General features: G+C 29.5%; 1 protein-coding gene across 1 annotated transcript; it reads left to right on the top strand.

The window, feature by feature from the left end:
- The first annotated feature begins 897 nt into the window (after positions 1-897).
- LOC136979093 (B-cell receptor-associated protein 31-like) lies at positions 898-24306 on the top strand. Its single transcript, XM_067275006.1, has 8 exons — positions 898-1033; positions 10791-10913; positions 12601-12701; positions 12781-12934; positions 14793-14919; positions 16352-16469; positions 21126-21226; positions 23210-24306. The coding sequence occupies exons 2-8, from the start codon at positions 10816-10818 to the stop codon at positions 23258-23260; spliced, it is 750 nt and encodes a 249-aa protein (XP_067131107.1). The 5' UTR covers positions 898-1033; positions 10791-10815; the 3' UTR covers positions 23261-24306.
- Positions 24307-24522: the final 216 nt, after the last annotated feature.

Below are 24522 nucleotides of genomic sequence, written 5' to 3'. Positions count from 1 at the left end.
GTCCACAGAACGGAAAAAATACAAAAAATAAAACGCCCAATGGCCGAGCGGTAAAGGTGGCAGCCTACCGCTCTGGGGGACCCGGGATCGAATCCGAACGGATCGAATAATCCCCAGGAATTTTTCGGGGGGTGGTCCGTTCGGATATGTCGGGCCCCGTCCCTCACCACCCGGTCGCCCCATTGTGGGCCTGGCCGAACCCATAATGGGCCTACTAAAAGAGGCCCTCTTAGTGCCCACAGGGCGGAAAGAGTTAAAAAAAAAAAAAAAAAAAAAAAGCATATAAAAAAATACTATAATTTTTCCATCAATAGGAAAAGAAAGAATTGATACTGTTCTATGTTATTTTTATTATTTTTTATAATTCTTTCCAACTAATAGAAAGAATCAAAGAAGAATTACTAAAGCAAAGGCCCTAAGAAAGCCTTTGTTTTAGTAAGCCCGTTAGGGTTGACCAAGACCACAATTTTTTGGGAGGCGGTTTGTTCGGATACGGTACGGATACGTCGTGGTAAAAGACCGACCGCAACATATCCGAACGGACCAACCCCCAGAAAATTTCTAGAGTTTTTCGATCTTCTCCCGGTCCCCCAGAACGATGGGATACCACTCTATCCGCTCGACCATTCGACCACTAGATACTGTCCTATGTAGAAAAATTAAAATTTCTCTTTGTTTTACATTCAATTAACACTTTTTCCTTACCGATGACAATATTTATAATCAGAATTTTAATAACAGATATTAAAATATTTCAGACAGTGAAATAGATCAAATAAATTATATTAAGCAAATAAGTAAATTTTTTATATAATTTGTTTTATTTTAAATGTAATATAAAATCATCGGTAATCTTCGTTTATTTATCTTGGATTACTGCTAGACTTTTACAGCAAAATTAAAAATAAGAATTCCTTCGGAAACAAAATTAGAAATGTTGGAAAGTAATCCGAAAACGATGCATTACACTAGATTGAGTCAGCTAGTAGTCACTTGGTGTCTGCTTGTGGGTGGAAGTGCGAGCGCAAGTCACGTAAGTACGAATTAACTTATCAGTTTAGCGTATTAAATCGAATTTAACTGGCATTTTTCGTTTGACATTTTTAAAATTATACTTATTGATTGATTTTCCATCATTATAATATAGTTACAAACAATTAATACAATTTATAATTTTAATTTTGTTTTTATAAAGTACAGTACATGTATACTGTGTGTCATGTCAAGAAGTTGATTTAGAAGGGATCTTACATCATATGTTTTTTATTTCTGTAGAAAATGAAATTATATTTTACCTTATATTTTAATAGTAATTTGAATAATACTTTTGGAAGATGCAGTATATACATTTTTGAGAAAATATTTATTTTTAATAAATAGTAAATTAAACTAAATGTAACTGCATATAAAATATGGTATGTCCCATAAATTAGCCTTGTAAGAGATATGTTGATATTTGATTAATCTTTTGCGGGTAATGCACGGCATTGAATAAGGAGAAACTGATTTGAGTTATTTTGATTGAGGACACTCTGTGCGAAATTTTCGGTATTTAAAAGACAAACGTTTTGGTGACTTCACACTGAGGGTCCTAATTATCAAAATAGTTGAAGTTCATTCCTCCTTACTTGGCACCTTACATCACCTGTTAAAGAATAAACAAACACCAGTATAATTCTTATGGGTCCGATTTATGGGGGACACTGATTTTATAGTAACACATAAAACTGATTTAAATAAAATCATTTCAAGTGAAAATAATCTACTAAAAGTAAGAGAAGGATATGTTATCATTATTGAAGTTGGATATTTAAAAGATAAAATTTGATCTTGAAGCTGTATTATTATAATCTGATGTGATGATAAAAATCCTGATTAAATTGGTGGTACTTCCAGTTTTAAGATCACTTCTGTACAGATAATGAATATACAATCTCTTAATATTAAAAGATACTATAAAATAAATGGAGACTTTTATCTGAATCAAAGAACTATATCTTGTTATTTTTACACTAAACTGCACTGGAGAACACCGGAATGTGTAAAATACTGCGTTCTTAGAACCTATAACTGTTATAGTTACCGGTTATAGGTTCTAAGAGTGCAGTACTTGTTACTTTTATTTTTTATTAATAACATTACTTTTAAGTATAATACTTGTGTATCCTATTCTATCAAAAGTATTTTAAAATAAGTTGTTATTGTTGAGATTAGTATATTTATATTATATTTTACTTAGAGTAATTAAGTAGGAAAAATTAACGTTAATGTACACAACAGTGTCAAAAGTGTTAATCCATTCTAAATAAGTACTAAGCATAAAGTTTTAGTGATATATCTTATATTACTTTTCAAACAAGAAATATATAATTTTATTAAAATTACTGTCTATTAACATAGAAGATTACTAAAATTTATTTCTAATATCACAATAAAGTATTGTACCAAAAATCAATTATTTATATTTTGATATTTTAGATTTAATTTCTTCAGCAGTAAATGTAATCCGAACAGAGGTATTTGTTATTGCCAAAGTTTTAAATATAATAATTTTTACATAAATTTATTTGTACAAACTATAAAACTACTGTAGCCTATATCCAAACTAAATAAAATTCTTCAGATTTAATTTTTTAACAGAAATATCTAAATTTTACTTTAATTTCAGCTTCAAAAAATTGTTTACCTTTTTTATTAAAATTAAATGAACTATATTATATTTATTTAGCAAAATGAACATCAGAATATTAACTTTTAAGATTTATTTTATACATTTTAATTTTCAGCTCAATTTATTATATGAACTAACGAATGGCATTACATTTTTACATTTTTCTGTAATAAATAAGATGACATTGGACAACTTTTAAAGCCCTGTAGTACTTTTTTATAAATTGGACCCAGCGTATTAATTAAATTCAACAGAATTCATTGCTCTGAATATGAATAGGTTTAACAATGACATCAAATTACGTGTGTCCAGATGTACTGGGTGAAAACAAAGTACTGACTGATATTGAGTGTTTGCAGTGTAAATCTTTACTTAAAAAAAAATGCTGAAAAGTTGTGAATAATAAAATGATTTTGCATATTTTTACTATATTATGTAATTTGCTTATTTTGTACACTTTGTATTAATACTTTATCCTCAAATAATGTAGCTATTTGTATTTTAGATTTTCTGAATTATTAAATCAAAATAGGATTAAGTTCATTTGATTTGAAAAGACAGTTGAAGTTATGGGTGTACTATAGATTACCACCTATGGAATTTCAGGACTTTGATTATATATTTGAACTCGGGACCGAGACGAGTTCAACGGTACCCCATTTTTGGACCGGAGACGAAAAATAAAAAAGTTATCGTACTTTTTAAGTTACCATACTTTTTTAATGCTCTCATGCATATGGCAATGTAGTTGCTAGTACTGCCATCTTGCGATAAAGTCTGCAAACCATGACGTCGGACTACGATCATCTCCCGGAGGGTTAAACATGCGATACGAGAGCAGAGAGAGCAACGCGACTCGTGGCGGCTGTTCCAACTGTTCGTGCTCTCAACTGACCTTCCGGAGGGGAGCCGCCGGCAGGCCGCCATGTGCTAAACGTCACTAGTTATTGATTCACGGTAGTTCTTGAACAAAAGAAAAAACAGGAGGTAGCGTTTATCAATATTATCAATAAAGATGACGAGATAATGGCATAAAATGCATTTTAACAGCAAGCGACGTGACTCCCGATCGCGATAGCGAGGCCGACTTAGTGGAGAGAGCGACACGACTCCCGATCATCGCGTGATCGCCGGTAAAAAGTGTGATAACTTTTTATTTTTTGTCTCCGGTCCAAAAGTAGGGTATCATTGAACTCGTCTCGGTCCCCTGAGTTCAAAGATATACCCAAACACCCAAAATTCCATAGGTGGTAATCTATAGTATCCCCGAAGTTATAATTATAACTTCAGTTATATCTTTTCAAAACAAACAATTATTAGAGGTAAAAAGAGATGTAATATTAGTGGAAAAATTAATAAAATTGTAAACATAGTAAAATTGAAGATGACTGCCTTATTTGAAAGATAAGTCCCAAGGATAATATAAAAATAGCCAAAGATTGAAAATTTTTAAAAAATCCTAAAAAACTAATGTTAATTAAATAAAAAAATATTATGAATATACATAAGCTAACTTTAATGAAATAATATAAAATTATGTTTATATTATGTTAATATATATTTCTTGAATGAAATACATATTTTATATTTGATATCTAAACATTATATAATTGAAATTCTAGATAACTATAGAATTTTCAACAATATATATGGATGGTTCAATAGAAAACTATTTGTCTTTAAGAACTTTTGTCTGTATTGATGACAATTATACATAATCTACACCAGCATTAAGGCATGAATCTCCCTGATTTACCACATGAAAAATTCTTTCCTGGAAGAAGCATGTTGACTGGTGATTGAAAAAGTCCCAAATAGTGTCTTTTACTTCTCCATCTGACTGAAAAGTACAACCTTTGAGTTTTTTCCCCTCCCCAGCTGTCCAAAGATGTGGAAGTCATAAGGGGAGAGGTCATGCTGTTCTCAATGCATGTTTTCAGTTTGGTCTTGGTAGTGATAGCTGTATGTTCATGGGTATTGTTGTGAAGTAGAATGACTCCATGACCCAGTTTACTAGAATATCTTAATTGTTGTGAGCAGGCAATCAAGTGTTAATGGTTAACCTGGTTGCTGAAATTCCACTAGTAATGGTCCTTCGTAACAAAAAAAGAATGTCAGCATAACCTTGGGGGACAGTTGACTTTTCACTTTTTTTGGACCAGGTAACTCTGAATGTCTCCACTATAGGCTCGATATTAGGGATTCTGACTCGGTGATAATACCATGTTTCATTATCAACTACAGTTCTGCACAGAAATTAGTTTCCTTCATGGTGATAACATTGCAGGTGCTGTATCAACAAATCCTTCTGTACTGCCTTTTGATCTGTACTTGGTTCTCATAGAACCCATTGCAAGCAAATCTTGTTGAATCTGAGATCATAAGGCTGTGTACACATTAGGCGTTTTGAAGCGTGCGCTTTGGTAATGCGCGTTTTAAAGAACCAGGAGTTCCGCATAGGTATACACACTCAAATGCATGCTTCCGGCCAAGCGCGTCAAACGCGTGTTGATAGATTTTGGTTAAAACATGCGTTTCGCGAGTGTCAGCTGCGCGTTTTGAGATAATGAACTGCCATCTTGTTGTACATTCAATCACGCGCTTTCGGGTAGAATGGACACACGTTAACGTTATAACGAGTTTTTCTTCTGGAGAAATTGAGTCTCTTAAAATTGTTGATTTGCCAGTAATATCCACTTTTATAATATGGAGTAAGTCATCAAATAATTTTATAGACATTCTAAAATAATTAAAAAACTTCGGTTCATATTGTCTTAGTTTTGGATACAACGTCAGAAACATTCCATGAGTCAATCTATTTCATAATATTGGGTGCATCCAAAATTCTCTGCCTCTGCCATCGTCTTTTATAGCGACGATAGAGCAGCCACACACAAGCAATCGCTTCCACGTTCATTTCCAAACTGAGCCTGTGCACACACCCTACTGACGGTTGGCGAATGCCGAGCTAAACGTGCAGTGTGTACACTGCTAATGCGTGTTTAACGCAACGCCCAATGCGTACTTAGCCTTAAACAATGGAGTGGACCAAACCAATGCTGATAACTAATTGCATTGCAGTGAACTTTAATTCTCACACAACAGTTTTCTTGTATCAGTTCTTTGGCTGCTGCAAAATTTATGTTCGTTTTGGCTGTTGTAGGTCCAGGCTATGGCTTATCCATTGTTGATCGTCTGCCAAACCAGAACTCTGTTGTAATCTGTTATTGTTGTCTTCAAAACACATGCATCATCATATATGACTTGCATTCAGCAATGAATCTCAATAGGCTGGCAGCCTTCTGCACTCAAAAACTGAATTACAGCATGCTGGTTAGTCTTGGATGCCATCTTTCTCTGGCTGTAATTTCTCTGGCTCATTGTGCCATCAACCACAACAATGCTAGTACACTGGCTTAGAAGGCATTGCAACCTACATGTTACAAGGCATCATGAGGTTGTCTGTTGCACAAACATTGTTTACATGGGCCAAATTTGGTTTCTATTGAACCAACCATATAAATGGAAGCATATTTCAAATGAGCTCTTTTGATTGAGTTTTCTCTTTAGAATAAGACTAAAGCAATATTAATGTTCTTAAAATATTTTTATTGATTATTTTTTATATAAGGTAATCTTATTCAATAAAGTAAATTATAAAAAATGTATATTATATCATTATTTTATTCTCTATAGAATTTAATAATTCTTAACACTTCTAGAGTGAATTAATTTATTATTAATCCATTAAACACTAATGATGCATTCAATTAACACATTGCATTTGCCTCAAAATTTTCCAAATGCTGATTAAATGTTTAACATGTTCTCCAAATTTTTAATGCATTCACTCTGTTAAAAAGTCATTCAGTATGTTCTACATTTAACTTAACTTTAACTTATCTAGATAGTTGTTAAACTTCATTTATGCTTTTTATTGTAGACCAGGGATGGGCAACCTTTTTCTACGTAAGGGCCGCATTTCAAAACTTTCGAACTGACGCAGGCCGCGCACAAGAGAAAAGAGGGGGGAACTGTCGGTAAATCACAATTCTTTATTCATATATAATTATAAATTAGCATAGATATACGTAATATAGCTTCTGGCACTGATCTAAACGTAATATATCGGAAATATTTGGTTAAATATCAGTCACTGCTAGTTTTTAAATTAGTTTTGATGTATCTGTTAGCCGGTTTCTTGTTTTAATTTTTACTAAATTCATTGCGAAAAAACTTTTCACAAATATAAGTTGTAGAAAATAACATTTGAATTTTTGTCGAATATCTTATTAAGCTGGGAAATTGATGTATTTATTCACGTTTTATGCCACGCGGGCAACAAAAAATATTACTGCAGGCCGCGGGTTGCCCATCCCTGTTGTAGACTATAGACTCCATTTTCTCTTTAATTTTTTTTACTTGATTTTTAGTTAGAAAAGGCTTAATTGTGGTTGATTTTAATTTACAGCATTGTTTCTGATACAGTATATATAAAATGATTTCAGGTCAAATTTGAGGTTAAAACTATTTAATGAACATTTGTGTGTGTGTTCAGAAAACAACTTAATGTATCAAAATAATGATGATTGAGAATTTATAAAATATAATTATGTATAGGGTGAGTCAAATTAAAATATATTCAGAGAAATCTGCGGAGAGGACCAGTGGACAAAAGGTCATTATACTTTGAATACAGGAGCTTTTTATTTTTATTCATACATGAAGGAACCTATCATGTTTGATCATAGGTTCCAAATTTTATCATTGTACCTTTGGTCTGCAGAATGACCTGATCTATCCCACTTTTTCTTGGACATGGCTTGCTTTTAGTCTTGTATCTGGTAGGAATTTTCAAAATATTGCAAGTTTCTAAGTTTTGGAGGTGAACATGTGAATAATTTAAAATTTACAATAAATGTATTGATTTGCAGTGTAAATTACACAAGAAATTGCTGACAACTTAATTTTATTTATAGAGAAAAATATGTTCTACATTTTAGGTAGGGTGACCATCTGTCCCCAATTTCTAGAGACAGTCTGTTTTGACCCTCTGTCTCCAACAAGGAAGCAACACTGGTTTTGTTCCCAAAAAGGAGACTTGTCCCCATTTTTTGTTTCCTCGTGGTTACTGTAATATTGTTGTTGCCAATTTTTTTGACCAGAGGATGTGTCCAATGTCTTCAGGGTTGCAGGTAATTTTTTAATGAAGTAACTAATTTTTTAGGAAATGCCAAAAAGGAACCAAATTTTAAAATGCAAACAAAAAATATAGCTAAAAAAAAACACCAAAAGTAAATAGCTGTTGTAAGGTTGCTGAATTGGATAACCAAATGTCAGAATTTATTGTATGTGGGGTGAAAGAAAGTGAGGCAGATAGCTGCAGTGACAAATAAACTCATTTAGTTATGCTAAATCTTACAATCTATAGTGTGTCTCATCAACTGTTGGAGCTGGACTGTATAGTCAATGGCCCTGGAGCAGTCAGTCAAGATTCTTCTATGGGTGTTGGGAGATTTTGTGATGAAGTGTTGAAAACCAGAACAGTTCGATGCAGGATGGTGACATTAGGGATGAAGACAAGGCAGAGGAAAGTCTGCTTTTTTCCTTGAGATCCAGGCATTTAAAGGATTCTTTCCTTGGATCTATAGCTTTCCAATTAGTCAGTTTCATGTATCCAGGTAGATAACAGACTATTTTGGGCTATGAAGGGTCAAATTTGACACTGTTTTATTCGATCAAGGGAAATTAATTGCACCTTGAAACTCCTGCTTGTATTTAATTGTTTCAAATCCTTGTAAGTCTGACACATAATCTCTGTGCTAGATCTCCTTTCAAGGTTATTTAAAAAGTTTTTTCCCCTTGATTAATAATTTTATTCTTTCCCAATTTTATTTAGGTTTTTCTTTCAGTTTTTACGAGCATTAGAATTAAAGCCTGATCCTCTGATTTGACACTTTTATTAAATTTTTAACATATGAGCTCGAGTATCACTCAGGCCTCACGCTATAAACCGTATTGAAGAAGAGCTTTGATTGAAATGAACAAGCTCAATCAAAATTAAAATGTTTAGGTCTCAGTCATGGGTATGTTCAGTATTCATTTGACTGTACTTATACATGTAGGCTGCTACTTTGTACCCTAAAAAGTGATGATTGACATGTGTCCCCAGATTTGCCAAAAAAAAAATTGGTTACCCTATTTTAGGGCAAAATGGCTCTCAAAGTTTTGAGTCTGCCTCATGTAGGTAGCCACACTTCTAAAATGCCAATGTGGGACAACCAAAATGTGAGGATAAAGTTAATGAAAGCATAAAATTACTATTTGATTTTTATTATAAATAATATATATTACCAACAGTCATTATAAAAAATGACTAAAAAAAACAACAGTGTGTTACTTTAAAGGAATGCATAATTTCATAAACATTTATATTATAAACATTAATTGCAGCAAAATAACGTAAAAAATTAAATATCAAAAAGTTGTGGGGCAGATGAAATAAGAGAATCTTTCTCTTTAGAAGGATTCAAATGCAGTTTATATTATCTGCAACTTTTATTTAATTCAACATTATTATTTAATTCTCTTAATAATAAATTTTTTTCCATTTCAATAATTTGGCCAAAGTGATTTATTCTAAAGTTTGATTTTACACTTCAGTTTACATTTGAAGTGGACTGTAGGGAATCATACTTCTGTAGTAAACAATTGATTGCAGTGCCAGCCTGAAAATACAGTTTATGCCTGATTACATAGTCATCAGAGTGCATTGTTGCCAAGTTAACCACAGTGATACACTTGGCTGAATTTTATAGTGGTGGAAGTCTTTGTATGCAAAATTGAAAATTTAATTGTTACAAAAATCTCATTGTGAGACAATTCACAAATTTGTAATGCAAGACATGTACTAGTAGTAGTAAATTGGAATTATCCTGACCATATCAGGATGGTTGACTATCTGATTTCAGTTAGCTTAGAAATTGATAATCATTTTTGAACATTTAACCAAATTTTCACTAGGTATAACGTCCTTGCCAACCTTAGATTATAAATGAGGCTAATGATAACTAGTAAGGGTTGATTTTGAAATGTAAATGCTGAAAAATAAAAAGAAGCAATTTATAGAAAGATTGAAGACTTGCAGCACTTTTAAACATTTATTCAATCTTCATTCTCTTTATCACAATAATAGGTTTATAATATTGTCTTTTTCTACTAGCTAGTAGTAGAATGTAAATATAGAGTAATAGTACATTTGCCTATATATAACATACTATACCATATCTACTTTATATGAAAAGCTAATTATGTATAGAAAAAATTACAAAAATTAATGATTCCTCATAATCTATAACCTTGTTATAGATTATGAGGACAGAATCATTGATTTCTGAATCTCATTGATTGAATCATGAGGACAGTGATTTTGGTATTTGACTTAGATTTACAAGAACTTTCAAATCAGCTTTCTTGTATCAGAGATCTCATATATCTGCCACACTTTGAGACAAAATTTCATATATTTTAGAAAAAAAGATTTCAATATTTTAGAAAAAAATTAATTTTCATAATTTAATTAGAAGTTTAAAGCTTGCATTGAAATTCTTGTATGCATACAGCAACTTTGAACATAAATAAAATGCTAATGTTGGGACAGTGGACAATTTCTAAAAAATTGACATACAAACACTTAGGAGTTTTAGTATTGGCCATAAATACATGTTTGCAAAGACAATGTATTAAAAGTGTTATGTTATCTCAAGAAATTAAAATTTCTAGCTCAGACAACTGCTTCGAGAGGTGGATTCTCAGCATGAAAGACAGAGGGTTGGCAACTATGATCTAAACAGATGATTCAAAAACAATATCTTAACTAGCAAATATCCTACAAATTATTGATATTTTTATCATATTAATTGAAAAGCATTGAGTCAATACTTAAAATTATGAAAATCTCCTAAAATTTTGATTATTCACTATTCAATGACTCTTATAGTTAAGAAGAGCTTTTATTTGCTATTGCAAAGTTTGATTTATTATCTTATTTAATATTTTGTGTTAATCATCATTATTACATGTTTAAAAAACTAACAATTTGTTTACATGTATTTTACAGGAAAATAGTGATTTGCATAAATTTTATGAAAATGAGTCTTCAGTGGACATTGGTTGCTGTATTTCTTTATTCTGAAATAGCCATTGTAATTATCTTGTTATTGCCTTTCATTTCACCATTAAGGTAAGAAATTCAAAATATAATTGTCATAAATGCACTTCAAAATATTTTAGAATTAAGATAATCTCTCAGTAACAATAACAAATACATTTTTTAAAATCTTTTGTGTGATGAACATGCTGTATGGGAATTGTTGTATAGGAACTGTTATATTTAAATTTGATATCTTTTATGTAAAAATGATCATTTTTCATATCATTAGCAGCATATTTTGTTTTTGTAATGAAAATTTTCTGTTTATGAGAATTTAGCCTAAATTACAATTTTTTTTAATAGATAATCTTCATAAAATTTTTCCTGACTTCATGTAGTAGCCACATACCATAGACAACATGTGCACTGCAGTGGACACACAGTGGACAGTGCAGCTTGGCAAAGGGATACTTCAGGCAACCATTAATTACCTCATTGATAGTATGCCTTGCTGTATAGTGGCCTGTATAGCTGCCCATGGAGCCATATTTGTTACTGAATAAACAACTGTCTGTTGCATATCTTTGTTCTTTTAATCATTTGCATTTTTCTGTCTCCTCTACTGGTCCTGCAATGTGCATGTGGCTATGTACATTCCTTCATGGTCTTGCAATTTCACTATTGAGGAGTGTAAAATAAAATAAAAGTAAATTAACAGTTTTAATTACAATATAATAATCTTGTCTCAAACTCCATCTTTATGGGAGATTCTATTAATCCATTTTTATAGACTGTTGTAAATGTAATTAAATTTTTACGTATTGCTGTGTTTCAAAATTTTAATATTATAATCATAAAATTATGAAGTAGAAAATAGATTTTAATATTTCTTTTTTAAGATTTGAATATCTATAAAATTTAAACATTAAAATCTAAATTATTATTCTGTTGAATTTTTTAAGATGCTTAAAAATTTCAAATAATTTTATAATATTTCTTACCAATCTCTTGTGCAAACAAGTAATGTATTTAATTACATTAAGTAGATTTAATTTTTCGTTGCTTATAATGCTTAAATATTTTATCTTTATAGTTTTTAAGCATATATTACAGTAGAGCATTGATTATCTGACTCAATTGGGGACTGAGGTTGGTCAGATAACTGAAAAAACGGATAACCGAAAAGTATGAAAAAATACATTATTAGTATAGGGTATTAGTATATCCCATGTAATAAGCATATTAGTATATTGCAATTAATCTACTTCGCGTTGAATTTTCATTGATGTTAAGCCTAACAAATTTTTTTTTAAATAATAATCATCGTTAAATTATTTCTTTATTTAGCACAAAATAAATACAGAAATAAAGAAAAAATAGAAAATTAAGCCTGGTTTAAATCCTGGCCTCCCATGGTCAAGCCAGTGTTTCTGGCTAAAACACGCAAAAATTTAACAAAAATAATATTAAAGAAGCCAAGACATAGCCAAATATTATAGCGCCCATCACTAGCGGACATTTGAATTTGCCGACTAGAACGCGGTTGGTTAACCGATGTGATGACGGTTGATCGGGGGTCGGATAATCGATGCTCTACTGTATCAAATAAATTTTTAAAATAATATATTTTAAACTATATATTTAGCAAATAAATTCATTAAAAGCTTCCAAAATTAATGAAACAAATTTACCTATTATTTTAATCATTGTAGAATTTCTAATATAATGTAAAGAATAATAATAACTAATTAATTTAATATTTAATTTTTCCTTGTAGATGGCACAGGTTTTTCAAATCAAGAATATGTCAGAGTATAGCTAATCAAGCAAATTTGTATTTCCTTGTATTTATTGGTATTTTGGTATTGTTCTTTCTGGGTATGTTTTTTTTTTTTTTAAGTATAAATTTATAATTCATATTTCTGAATTAAATTTAAAATGTTAATATGACTCATAGATTCAATACGAGAAATGAGAAAATATACAGCTACAAAGGAACAAGCTCATACTGAAGGTCATTCACATTTAGAAGCTGAAATTCAAGTCAGTATGAAATTATTCAGATCTCAAAGAAATTTCTACATTGCAGGATTTGCATTATTTCTTTGGTTGTAAGTGCTTTTATTTCTTTGAATTAAATCTAGAGTTATTTGACAACTTTTTCATAATGTACATGAATAAAGTACAGCCTATTCATTATTGACATATGAATTAAACAGTTACACAACATTGCATCTATATTGTTATCTTTATTTAACATTCAGCTATTTGTTCAAAAAACTAAATATTCATCATTAGTTTAACAGTTTTATATTTATTTATGAGGAATACATTGAGGTTCATTCCATTTTATTCTGAGGCAATTTCTATTCAGCCTGAGTGGTTTGCCTACATGAGCCATAAACATTCCCTTTTGAAAGATGGATGTTATGTGGGTCTTGACAGAGAGTGGTTAAGCATACAAATTATTCAATAATCTATTTATTTTCTCTAATTAAATGGAAGATTAATTCAATTTCTGTGAACACATGAGAGAGAGAGAGTTTACAAATTCTTTACAAAATGAACAAAATTCTACAAACCTCAGTGGGTCTCCTTGATGGCTTTGCTGAGTATCAATGAAGATGGTCAATGGAATGGAAGATGATTTACTAGATTCAGGGCTATTTTAAACATTAGGCATACTAGGCATGTGCCTAGGATACAGGAAGATTTAAAATAATAAAAGTACTAATACTGTTTTACAAAAATATACAAAAATAGAGCTATGTACAGTACTATGGTCTAGTAACTATCATATCAGGATCAGGCTGTGAGCTGTAGTGGAGTGAAAGATTAAAGTGCTAGAAGAGGAACCAAAATACCTGAAAGCTTAGGGCCCAATACATACAGATGGATATAACTGGATGGGTCATGCACAGATTCTTTGATGTCTATCTGCATGTGTCAGTGTTACATTTCCCTTAAACTATCTCTTCCTTTACTGTGTCTCCTTTTCCACTTTCATTTTTTCAGCCATTTATTGGTGACTTTTTACCTAAGTTTAGTCCATATTTTGGAAGAAGTTTTGTTCTTCCAATGGTGATTTCAAAATGTTGTGTAATGTGTGTCATTGTGGTTGGGATGAGTCTGAAAGAGATATATTGACCAATGTTCTTAGTATAATTCTTTGGAATTTTTGTTATATAAGTTTTATTTTATACAAAACATTAATAAAGTTTGAATTTAAAGTCTAATTTGGTAACTATTTCAGACCCCCTATAACATTTTTCAATTTTTTAAGCACGTATAATCTTACTATTCTCAATGTAATTATTAATCATAATAACATTATGTTTTTGGAAGTAAACTTCTCAAAATTCTTCTTCCTATCCCTTAAATAGTACATGTACAGATTTTAGTTCTATTCTGCTTATTAGTTACAGCTCATAAGCAGAATGGAATATTCAGAGTTCTGAATAGAAAACTTTAATTATAATCACCCTGTACTTTACTGCTGTTTTTTAAATTACCTAAAACAATTTCAAAAAATGTTTTTACTTCAGGCAAGAATGATCAATTATCAAGACAAAGACAATTAACAGTATGATCTAATGAAAGTATAGAAATCTGCATATGCTCTTTTTCAATTTAGAAAAAAACATAATTTTTCATTTAACTTTTGTGTTACCACAGCTGTCTAAAAATTGAGTCAGAATACCATGTGAATGTGAATGTCAACTATGTTGCACTTATACAATAAATTATAAATGCCAACTATTACTTTATTGTTGTTTCTGTTTTAAAATTCACTGTAATAAATATTAAGTTTTTGTGATTTGAAATAAATGTTTTACTAATTTATTTAAATTATTCTTTTAAAACTACTGTATCATAAGAAAATAAATATGAAAAGTTGAATTGTATTATTTTAAAAAAAATTATTAAAAATATCATTAACAATTATGTTTAATGTTTTTTCTCTTTTAGAGTTATTCGTAGACTTGTCACATTAATTTCAGCCCAAGCAAACGTAATAGCTTGCTGTGAAGCTTCAATGAAACAAGCACAAAGTGCAACAGAGAGAGCAGAAAGGTTAATGAAAGAAAATGAAAGAGTAAGATGTTATGTTGATCTGTACTTATATATACACTCAAACCTGTTTTTATGCGGTCTTTTTTGTGCGATTTTTTTATACGTGCAATGTGTTTTGTGCAATTATTTTTGTGCGGTATACCAATTTGATTGAAATTCATATACCGCACACAAAAAATCACACAAAACAAATCTCACAAATAAAACATCGCACGAAAATAGACCGCATAAAAACAGGTTTGAGTGTATGTATATATATATTAATAATAATATCTGCACTAAGATATGTAATAATTTTATATTAAATTTTATAAATAAAAAAACAAAAATTCCATAGAAAAAACATTTGTTGTCACATACACATAGTATAAAATATTTTGATAAATTGAAAAATCAAAATAAACATGTTTAAACTATTAATTTTTTTAGATTTATTCTCAGAAGGAATTAGTTTTGAATTCTGAGGGTGAATAAAAAAGTAAAGGCAAAAATCATTTTATATCTTTAATACCAATAATTGTGTACAAATGGCCATATCAGTTTTCTACACACACTCCCTGCAGGGTGACACACTTATTATTACTGCAATTGCTTCTGAATGCCTGTCAAATGTTTTTATCTATCCCCAAAGCTATGTTTGCACTACCTGCATTCACTGTTGTCTTATATATCATGTCATTGTACATTAGAATACAATTCATTACATCGTGAATTATGATTTTTATCTATAAAAATAATTTTTGTCACTTAGAGACATCAGAAGTTATCTACAAACTTGTTGATCTAATACCTAGTAAATCAATTGAATATATCTACATAATTGCAGATTTTGAAATTGTTTTTTGATGAGTCAGTTTTTTGTTTTAATTTTAATTCATTTCTCTGATTTGCTGATGCTAAGAGGTTTTTGTCAATCAACACCTATCATGTAATTAATTGGCCAGGCCAACAATAGGGATAGTGGGATGGTGACAGATAAGGTTTTGAATATCTGAGTCAATCCAAAAATTTTTGAGGATTCAAGTACAAAAATTATTTTAATCCATTTGTTTTGCTGCCTCAGGGATACTATATTAGTAATTATACAAATGAAGAATATTTAAACACTTAAGTGTTTAAATAGGCTTCATTTTAGGTTAGGTTAGGACCTAAAATAAACTGTAGATATTCTTTAATAATTAATAGTCTTTAATAATAAAATTTTGTTTAATGTTAAATCATAACAATTTGTGTGACAAAATATATGGGTGGGGGAAGGTAAGTCAGATTCATTTTTTTTCTTTTTTAGTTTAGTTTAGTTTCATTAGTTTTTCTTATACATAAATCTTCAAATTTTATTTCATTTTACTTATGTAAAATTTCTGTATTTATCTAAAATATTTATTTTTAAACCTTCAATTTTCTAATTTATCATTGAGTTTTAAAAGCATATTTATATTTAATTTTTTTTAAAGAGAGAATTAGTAACTACAAGTAAAAAAGAAAGTGCAGATAATGAAGGAAATTTGCAGTTAGAAGAACAAGAGAAAGAGATATGTAATTTAAAAGAAGAATTGAAAAATACTAAAGATGGTAAGTTAATAGGTTTTCATAAACATTTATTATAAGATGACAATAAAATAGTTGACTTATTATTATTACAATTAATATAACCATATATTGTAATCTAAGAAATGCTTATTAAATTGTTATAGAATTTGGTCAAGTTTTAATTTTGAAAAAATAAAAAAATAGTCTTGAATTGGATTAAGACTTTTGTGTAGATGAAAATACTTATCAAACTATGTCACCCTTTCCCTATAAAATTTTGAACTTTTATATTGTTAATTATTGACTTAGTTTTTTCAATAAATGTTAGTTTGATTTTTTTCTCAATTGAAGGTGTCACAGTTCTTAGTAATTATTTGTTTTTCAGAAAAATATGATTACTCAGCTGATATTAAAAAAATAGAATAAAACAGTAGCTACATATTTATTCCTTTTTAAGATAAAATTTTCATATTTTGTATACTGTGCTTATTAAGCACCAGTAACTCTTCATAAGTCAAAAAAAAGAATTTTATTTAAATGTGATGCATTTTTTTTTTTTAATTGACTTCTCAAAAAATTTATTATAATCTGATATTTCAAGTATTCAACCTGAATGACTCAAATATTTAATAGTAAGAGTTTTGCCAGGACAAAAATTTTCCCATTCAGTACTACTATTATATTAGAAAATCAGTCAAATCATAATTAATATTTTTGCTGTCTTTAATATTTTATTAGATATGATTTATATTATATATGTTACCAGCAAAATCTTACGCCAAACTAGTTTGGCCTAGGCAAGCATGTCAGGCCAAACTAGTTTAGAATTATTATTCAAGTATACTGATGGTTAAAATAAAATTAAAAGGCAATCAATTAGATGAACAATATTTATTCAAACATAGTCTACTTAATTATAAAAAACGGGGTTAATGTTACCCTACGTATCGAAGGTGGCAGCTCGTCTCCAAGTCCAGCAATCAGAAGACGTGGAACTGTGGGGACGTGCGTTCTAACCTAACCTATTCTAATAAATTACCATAATTATTGGAAACCAAATGATTAGAATAGGTTAGGTTAGAACGCGTGTTTCCGGTGGCGGCTCTTCTCCGATTCCAGCAATCAGAAGACAGAACAATGGGAACGTGTGTTCTAACCTAACCTAACCTATTCTTCTCAATGTCAGATGTGGTAGCTGTATATACATAATGTGAATGTATGTCTCTTTAATCTGAATAAATAAATCCAGTAGACTTCTACTGGATTTATTTATTCGGATTAAAGAGACATACATTCACACTAACCTATTCTAATAAATTACTATAATTATCAAGTAGACTATGTTTGAATAAATATTGTTCATCTAATTGATTGCCTTTTAATTTTATTTTAACCATTAATATACTTGAATAATAATTCTAAACTAGTTTGGTATAAAATTGGGTTTTGCCAGTAACATATAATTTATAATAATTTATAACTACAGTGTAAGGCCATTAAGCCATGGTAATTGGGATCCAAACTGCTTAACTGCAGCTTAAAAATTTTTAAAGCAGATATGATGTGCATGCTATAGATTCAGAAACTGAAGTAAGTGATTTATATTGGGTTTGTGACTCATATTTATACAATTTCAAGTTTTATCAGATTATTGAATTAAAAATAATACACTGTACTTTAAATATGAGTTGATTTTTTTTTTTGTGGATTTACCATGGATTAACTGTGTAGCATTGTGTAAAGTGTGAATCAGTTACGATGGCAGCCTCCATAACACTGACACTCGGCGTGGATAAAACAGATAGAATGAAATTCAAATATAGTATTAAAGTTATTTTATTGTTTATTGATAAATAAAAGACTAATCTTCTATAAAATACCTCTTTAAATTATATGCCAGCATTTAAATATTTAATTCGCGATAGTGCATAGCATATCAATAATGGACATTTGAAATGCCAAAATGACAGTTGTCAACACCTGTCTCAAGTGTTTGAGAGGCCATGTCCAGGTTCGTATGATCCATAGTGTCAAAAAATTGGGATCCAAGCTTTTTGTGTGGCTTAAGCAAATTCACAGATTACTGGCCCAGGCTTAATGGCCCTACACTGTATTATAAGAAAGCAGTGGCAGATTAAGGATTTTTGTGTTCCTGTGCATGAAGTTGCTGACTAGTTGGATAACTTACAATAATTGCTATGGAAACCTGACATAGAATCAGTCTGATAGGCTAAAGAGTGAATACATTTTTAAGGCTGCCTTACAAGATACAACTATTACAAACATTTTGTCACACCCAAAAATACATTTATATTTGTCAGCACTTTCAGATGTTTACATGATGCACTGGAAAACAACTTTCAAATTGTTCTGACTTGTGAGCATGCACAAGGACATGCTCACATGTGCATTCATTTCTCTCAAGAGTGGTAAGAACTTGATCCAACATGGATCATATTCTTACCATTCTTGTAATTCAGAGTTTTATCTTTGATTTGTTTGACAGTGCAACAAGGAGCAAAAAATCTGACACATTAGATTTTCAGTGACACCATTGCAACTTGAACCAAGTGTGTCAAAAAGTCACAAGTTTGTTCAAATGAGGTAAATCCATGTTATGTTGCTGTTTCAAGCAGCAAAATGTCAACAGTAGTCATATTGTGTAAACCAGCCCTTACATATATTCAGTTTTTAAGCAACACTGTTACTGGAGTTCTATGAAAAGTGGAAAGGGATGAGACTCCCAATGACTTTCATGTTTCATGTGGAGCACTAGACATTTTAGAAGAGATTAATCTAATGGATTGTTCCTTACAGAATAAATGTAGCTGACTTTTGGGTCTGTCTAAGCAGAAAACATATGAAACACAATAGAGGATGCTTGCAGGGAATGGCAGATTAGGCAGGCAGGCAAAGCAAAAGTGATTTACTCTTTTATTGAAGTGTAACTTGTTTTTTAGTGAAAAATAAGATATAGCTAGGGCCTAGAGTTTACCAAATTGGGGGCACCTGTGCCAGTGTACAATCTGCATATGCACTGTAAGAAAGTAACAATAATTAAATGTTTGCATGCCTCACCTAGTTTAAAATGTTTTCTTGAACAGTGTGTATTTATGCTTATAATTTCACTTTCTTTTTTCTTTGAAAGTAATTTTTACCTTTTAATAAATATAAAATATATTATGTATAAATTTCATTTGTTAAAAAATTTTTTGATCTTGTTACATAATCAAATTATAAGAGATTACATGATACTTTAGTTATAATTTTTATAATTCATTTTTAGTATTTCTCCTCCTTCACTTTTTTTATTAATATTAATCTTTATGATGTTTCTTAAACATTATAAATTTTAATAATAATAAAGTAAAAAAAAATTATTAGATAAAAACACAGAATATATAAATACAGAGAAGGTAGAATTATATTGGTCATATGAGACAATAAAATGATATAAAATAAAAAAAAACATTGAGTAGAATGCCAAAAAAATAAATTAATTTTATTAATTAAAATAAAAATGATGTTTTGGCAGAAATTATTTTAATTTATGATTTTTTTTTTTGGTCAGAAATGTTTTGATTCCTTGACAGTTTTTATCTAACTAGAAACTTTCCATGAAACTAGATTACAATATTATTATTCTGTTTTGTCAAATGAAAACTAGCCTACTTTCACATAATCACCCACGCTCTATTCAAAGCTCTAATATTTTTATGTGCGGGGTTTGCCATTCATAACATAAAAAAACAACCAAGATATACGAAAAATATCTCTTATTCTAGTCTCCTCTCCCACTATTAGTACTTGCATAATAATTTCATCCATTACACTAATAGGCCTCCCCTTTTCTTCTGCTTTTTATTCAAAAGATCTAATTTTAGAAACTCTGTTTGATTGATCTGAGTTAAAAAAAAAAAATCTTAATTTTAACATTAATTTCCTTACAGTATTAAATTCAGCTTTTTATAAACTGATTTTGACATAAGACATTTGATATAAAAAAGAAAAACTGTATACTCAGATGGATAAACAGGCATAACATCATTATTAATAATGATAAATATCAAGTATTAAAACAAAAGCTATTTGACAAATGATTTTGCAGTAAAATATCCTTCTATTACTTTAAGGAATGTGTTTGATATGGTCCTCATAATTTTGTGTTATTCATATCAAAGCATCATTTTCATTTCTCACCAATGCTAATAAGGGACACTTGTAATGGACAAAATTGAGCAATTTGTTGTTTTTTAATTCAGCATAAGACTTATAATTGATACAATTTAGGTTTACTTATATTGATTGTAATTTTATGAAATACATGAAATATTCTTATTTTGAATTATTCTTAATGAAATTCTGGAGTTATAAAATTGCATATTATAAGTATTTAAATTCAATTATAGAAAACTGAATTTAAATACTTTAATGGAAAAGTCATTTTGTCAATATAAATGTAATAAATATTAAACCAATGAACTTGTTTTCTATTGGTTTTTTTTTGTATAACATTATTAAGCATATGAAAATCACAGCATTCAAAATATGCAGATTAAGCACAATATATTCCTTTAATATTTTAAAATTTGACTCTGAAAATTGGTAGAAGTGAATAAAGTTGAAAAATTGATATTATTACCTGTAGATGTGTTAATAGTAACAAAAATTATTTATTAAATTATTTTGTATTTTTAGAACTGAAGTTAGCAAAAGTGGATTTAGATGCAATTAGAGAGCAATCCAAAGGGCTTTCTCGAGAATACGATCGTTTACTAGAAGAATATAATGAAACACAGGTAAAAATAGTTAAAACTTTGTTAATATTAAATGCAAATACATAGTCCCAATACAGCTTCTTCAACCTTAAAATTCCCGGTACATAAGACGACAGTTAACACATAAACTAACGTTTTCGATCCTCCACCGAGGTCTTCGTCAGGTTCGTTGATCATGGAATGCGAAAAAGAATCGAACGCTTTCGAAATTCAAAATTTTTTTTTGGAATTTCGAAAGCGTTCGATTCTTTTCGCATTCCATGATCAACGAACCTGACGAAGACCTCGGTGGAGGATCGAAAACGTTAGTTTATGTGTTAACTGTCGTCTTATGTACCGGGAATTTTAAGGTTGAAGAAGCTGTATTGGAATTTATATGTACCGGTAATCACGGGTGAAGATTGTCTTTCTGCAAATACATAGAATCATTTTCAAAATTTCATAACTTTGTAGATTTCATAATTAACTTAAATTGATTTTTTTTTTAATATTCTATGGTTAAAACATTGATAAAACTGTTCCTATTTAATACTTAAATTTTTGTTGTCTTCTAAACAAGAATGCAGAACCAATGCATGACCTGATGCAATGATTTTTAGTTTTTACAATGATATGCACTTCAAGTGACTAAAGCACACTATTTCAGTAATAAACATGTATAAAAATACACATTGATACTATTATAAATGTTTACTATTTACATTTAATATATCACTTCTGACAAATATTTGTCAAAATGGCTTATAAAATGCATGTCTTCATTTATTTACATTTTGAAATATTATCATATTTAATAAAATTATTGAAAGTACAGGTATCCCACGTATAACACAGTAGGTGTGTTCTGAAAAAGTGCTATACGAAACAAAGGATTAATGCAAAACATAGTGTTATGTTCCAGAAGTTAGCAAAAAAGAATAATATACTTTTGTTAGTAAGAGAAATATGTTTGGAAATAATGTATTGCTTGCTTTAATAATCAATAATTAATTAACAATCACAATACATAATACAGTACTTTTAATTAATTTTAGTTAAATGAAAGTGTTGTCATCTGAGCTTTTTTTGTTGATCTTGATCAGAAATATCAGCAACCTCTTCATTTTTATTATAATTTTCTATGGATGACAAAATAAAAATGTTGTCATTTGAAAATTTGTTCTTGCAGGTCGCTTTTGTTCAATCAAGTACAGAGTGATATTTCGAATTTGAATTATTCCAATTTGGAACAGTTTGAGTATCAAGATACTGCTGTATTTCGTTCATCATTTTTACAAATGATTACTTACTTGCAGTTTAAAAAAAATTTTAATTTACTAAATACAAAGACTGTCACTGTGTTTTGCTTTTATAGATTAAAGGCTAAAGTCTGAAAGCAACAATAATGACACCAGATAGATAGATAGAATTTTTTCTCCCTTGTCCTTGCTTTCCTGTTAGTTTTCATTAAAATAAACCTGACAAAAGGCACAAAACAAATTTGAAAATTTCAATATTCAAAAATCCGTGGGCAAATTTTGGACAAAATGCATGTTTGCTTGAATAAAAGAAATGATCAAATAACAGAGTTTATATGTAAAAATTTGTGAAATTTTGTATGGAGGATTTCCAAAACTGTGTTAGAGCAAAACCAGAAGTCACGTTGTATGGCGGATATCCCAAATTTTCAAAGTGTTGTACGAGGGATATCTGTATATCACTAAATAGTTCTATTATATGTTAGATAAAAGTAATATCTTCTTTCTAGAAAGAATAAGTTTTGAGAATTGTTAATTTCTCCCATTCAATATAAGGTTTTACCATATGATTATAAACTTATTGGAAGATTATGTATCTTAGAGGTCTTATGAAATTTTGAGATTTATTAATGTCATTTTTATCAGATAATAATAAAATATACTTTATAATTTAAAAATTCCTGGACTAGCAGGAGAATCTTTGGCTATAATAATTAACTTTAAAATCTTATTTCATTATAAAATAATTTTTTAAATCAATTTTCAGAGTCAGTTGGAGCAGTTAACTGGAATAAAAGAAGATAAAAAAGAAAATTGAGTTTGCAATAAAGAAATTTAAAATTTTTCTCTAAAGTGCTTGGAAAGTAATAGTGCTAGAATTTCTGTTTATGAATATTTACAAAAAATATTGTAAAATATTTTTTATAATCTGTTATGTAAGAATTGAAATAATTAGTTAAAAATTGTGAGAGATCTATAAGTTTTATTTATTGTTTAAATTGTCATTTTAAATCTGCTCTTTATTTACTTATTATTAAGGCGGTTAGTTGTCATGTCATTTGAATGTTGTTTCTTTAATTTGGTTTTACAAAGACATGAAGAATTTTATTTATTATAAGTTAAATGGAATGAAACTTGTTTAATATATATACTTTGAAACAGGTGTATATTTATTTAATCCTTTAGCAATTACAGCTGATCTCAGATACATTCAGAATAATTTTTTAAATATCTGTTTTGAAGTGACATAAAATTTAGCAATTTTTAGTAGCTACTCTTAAGGGACTGGCAAATTGATTAGCTAGCATTGCTTCATTAGTTAGGCAGTTTGTCTAACAAAAAGTGTCTTTCTCAACACTAATGATACTGCAACCTATTAGTGTATTATTTTTTTATTTTTTGTTTTCTGTCTGAAAATGGAGAATATTGCATATTGAACTGACATTGAGAAGGACAATGAAGAATTGCAGCTGATGTTACTTGAGTCAGATGATTGAATATAAAAATGATAAGAGTGGAAGAATGAAGACAATTCTGATATTGAACAAGTTATCATTAGCATTAAAACTTGGTTAATTCAAATTATCTAAAATTCAAATTAACCAATTTCATTGATAAGTAACCAAAGTAAGTACACTGTATCTGTATTATCACATATTCTTGTTAAGCTTAACACCTGAGTAAATAGTGAAAAGCAAATGTAAAACTGGTCTAAACTGCAAAAAGTGAAAATTGAATGCAAATTTTGAGCAAGAGGGAAACATTGTTGGAAGTGTTTTGTTTTTACTTTGTTTTTAACCACTGTTTCATATTTGTTACAAAAATGAAAGATATGTTATAAATAAAAGATGTTGGGTATGAGAATTTTTTAAAAGGTGTGAATTGAAGAATATGCTAATTTTGATGTCTATCTGTTGTGTGATGATCTTAAAAACCACTAGAAATACCTGACAACCAGTATTTCAGCTGAAGAATGTTATGATGGACAGTGCAATTATTGATAAATGTTAAAACTTTCCTATTGGCACTGTAAAATGTTTCATCTAATGCTACAAGCCTTTTTGTTGGATTTGTACTGTA

The sequence above is a fragment of the Centruroides vittatus genome, unplaced genomic scaffold, assembly GCF_030686945.1.
Source record: "Centruroides vittatus isolate TY-2023 unplaced genomic scaffold, ASM3068694v2 contig_577, whole genome shotgun sequence".
Taxonomy (NCBI): Eukaryota; Metazoa; Arthropoda; class Arachnida; order Scorpiones; family Buthidae; genus Centruroides; species Centruroides vittatus.
Note: the sequence above shows the minus strand (reverse complement) of the source record. Positions and strands in the feature narration are given on the sequence as shown.

Bases quoted from the DNA above. Each gene is read 5' to 3' on its own strand.
- LOC136979093 (XM_067275006.1), top strand. From the start codon at position 10,816: ATGAAAATGAGTCTTCAGTGGACATTGGTTGCTGTATTTCTTTATTCT. The intron at 14,920-16,351 runs GTAAGATGTTAT...TTTTTTTTAAAG, and splicing joins TAATGAAAGAAAATGAAAGA to AGAGAATTAGTAACTACAAG. The intron at 16,470-21,125 runs GTAAGTTAATAG...TTGTATTTTTAG, and splicing joins ATTGAAAAATACTAAAGATG to AACTGAAGTTAGCAAAAGTG.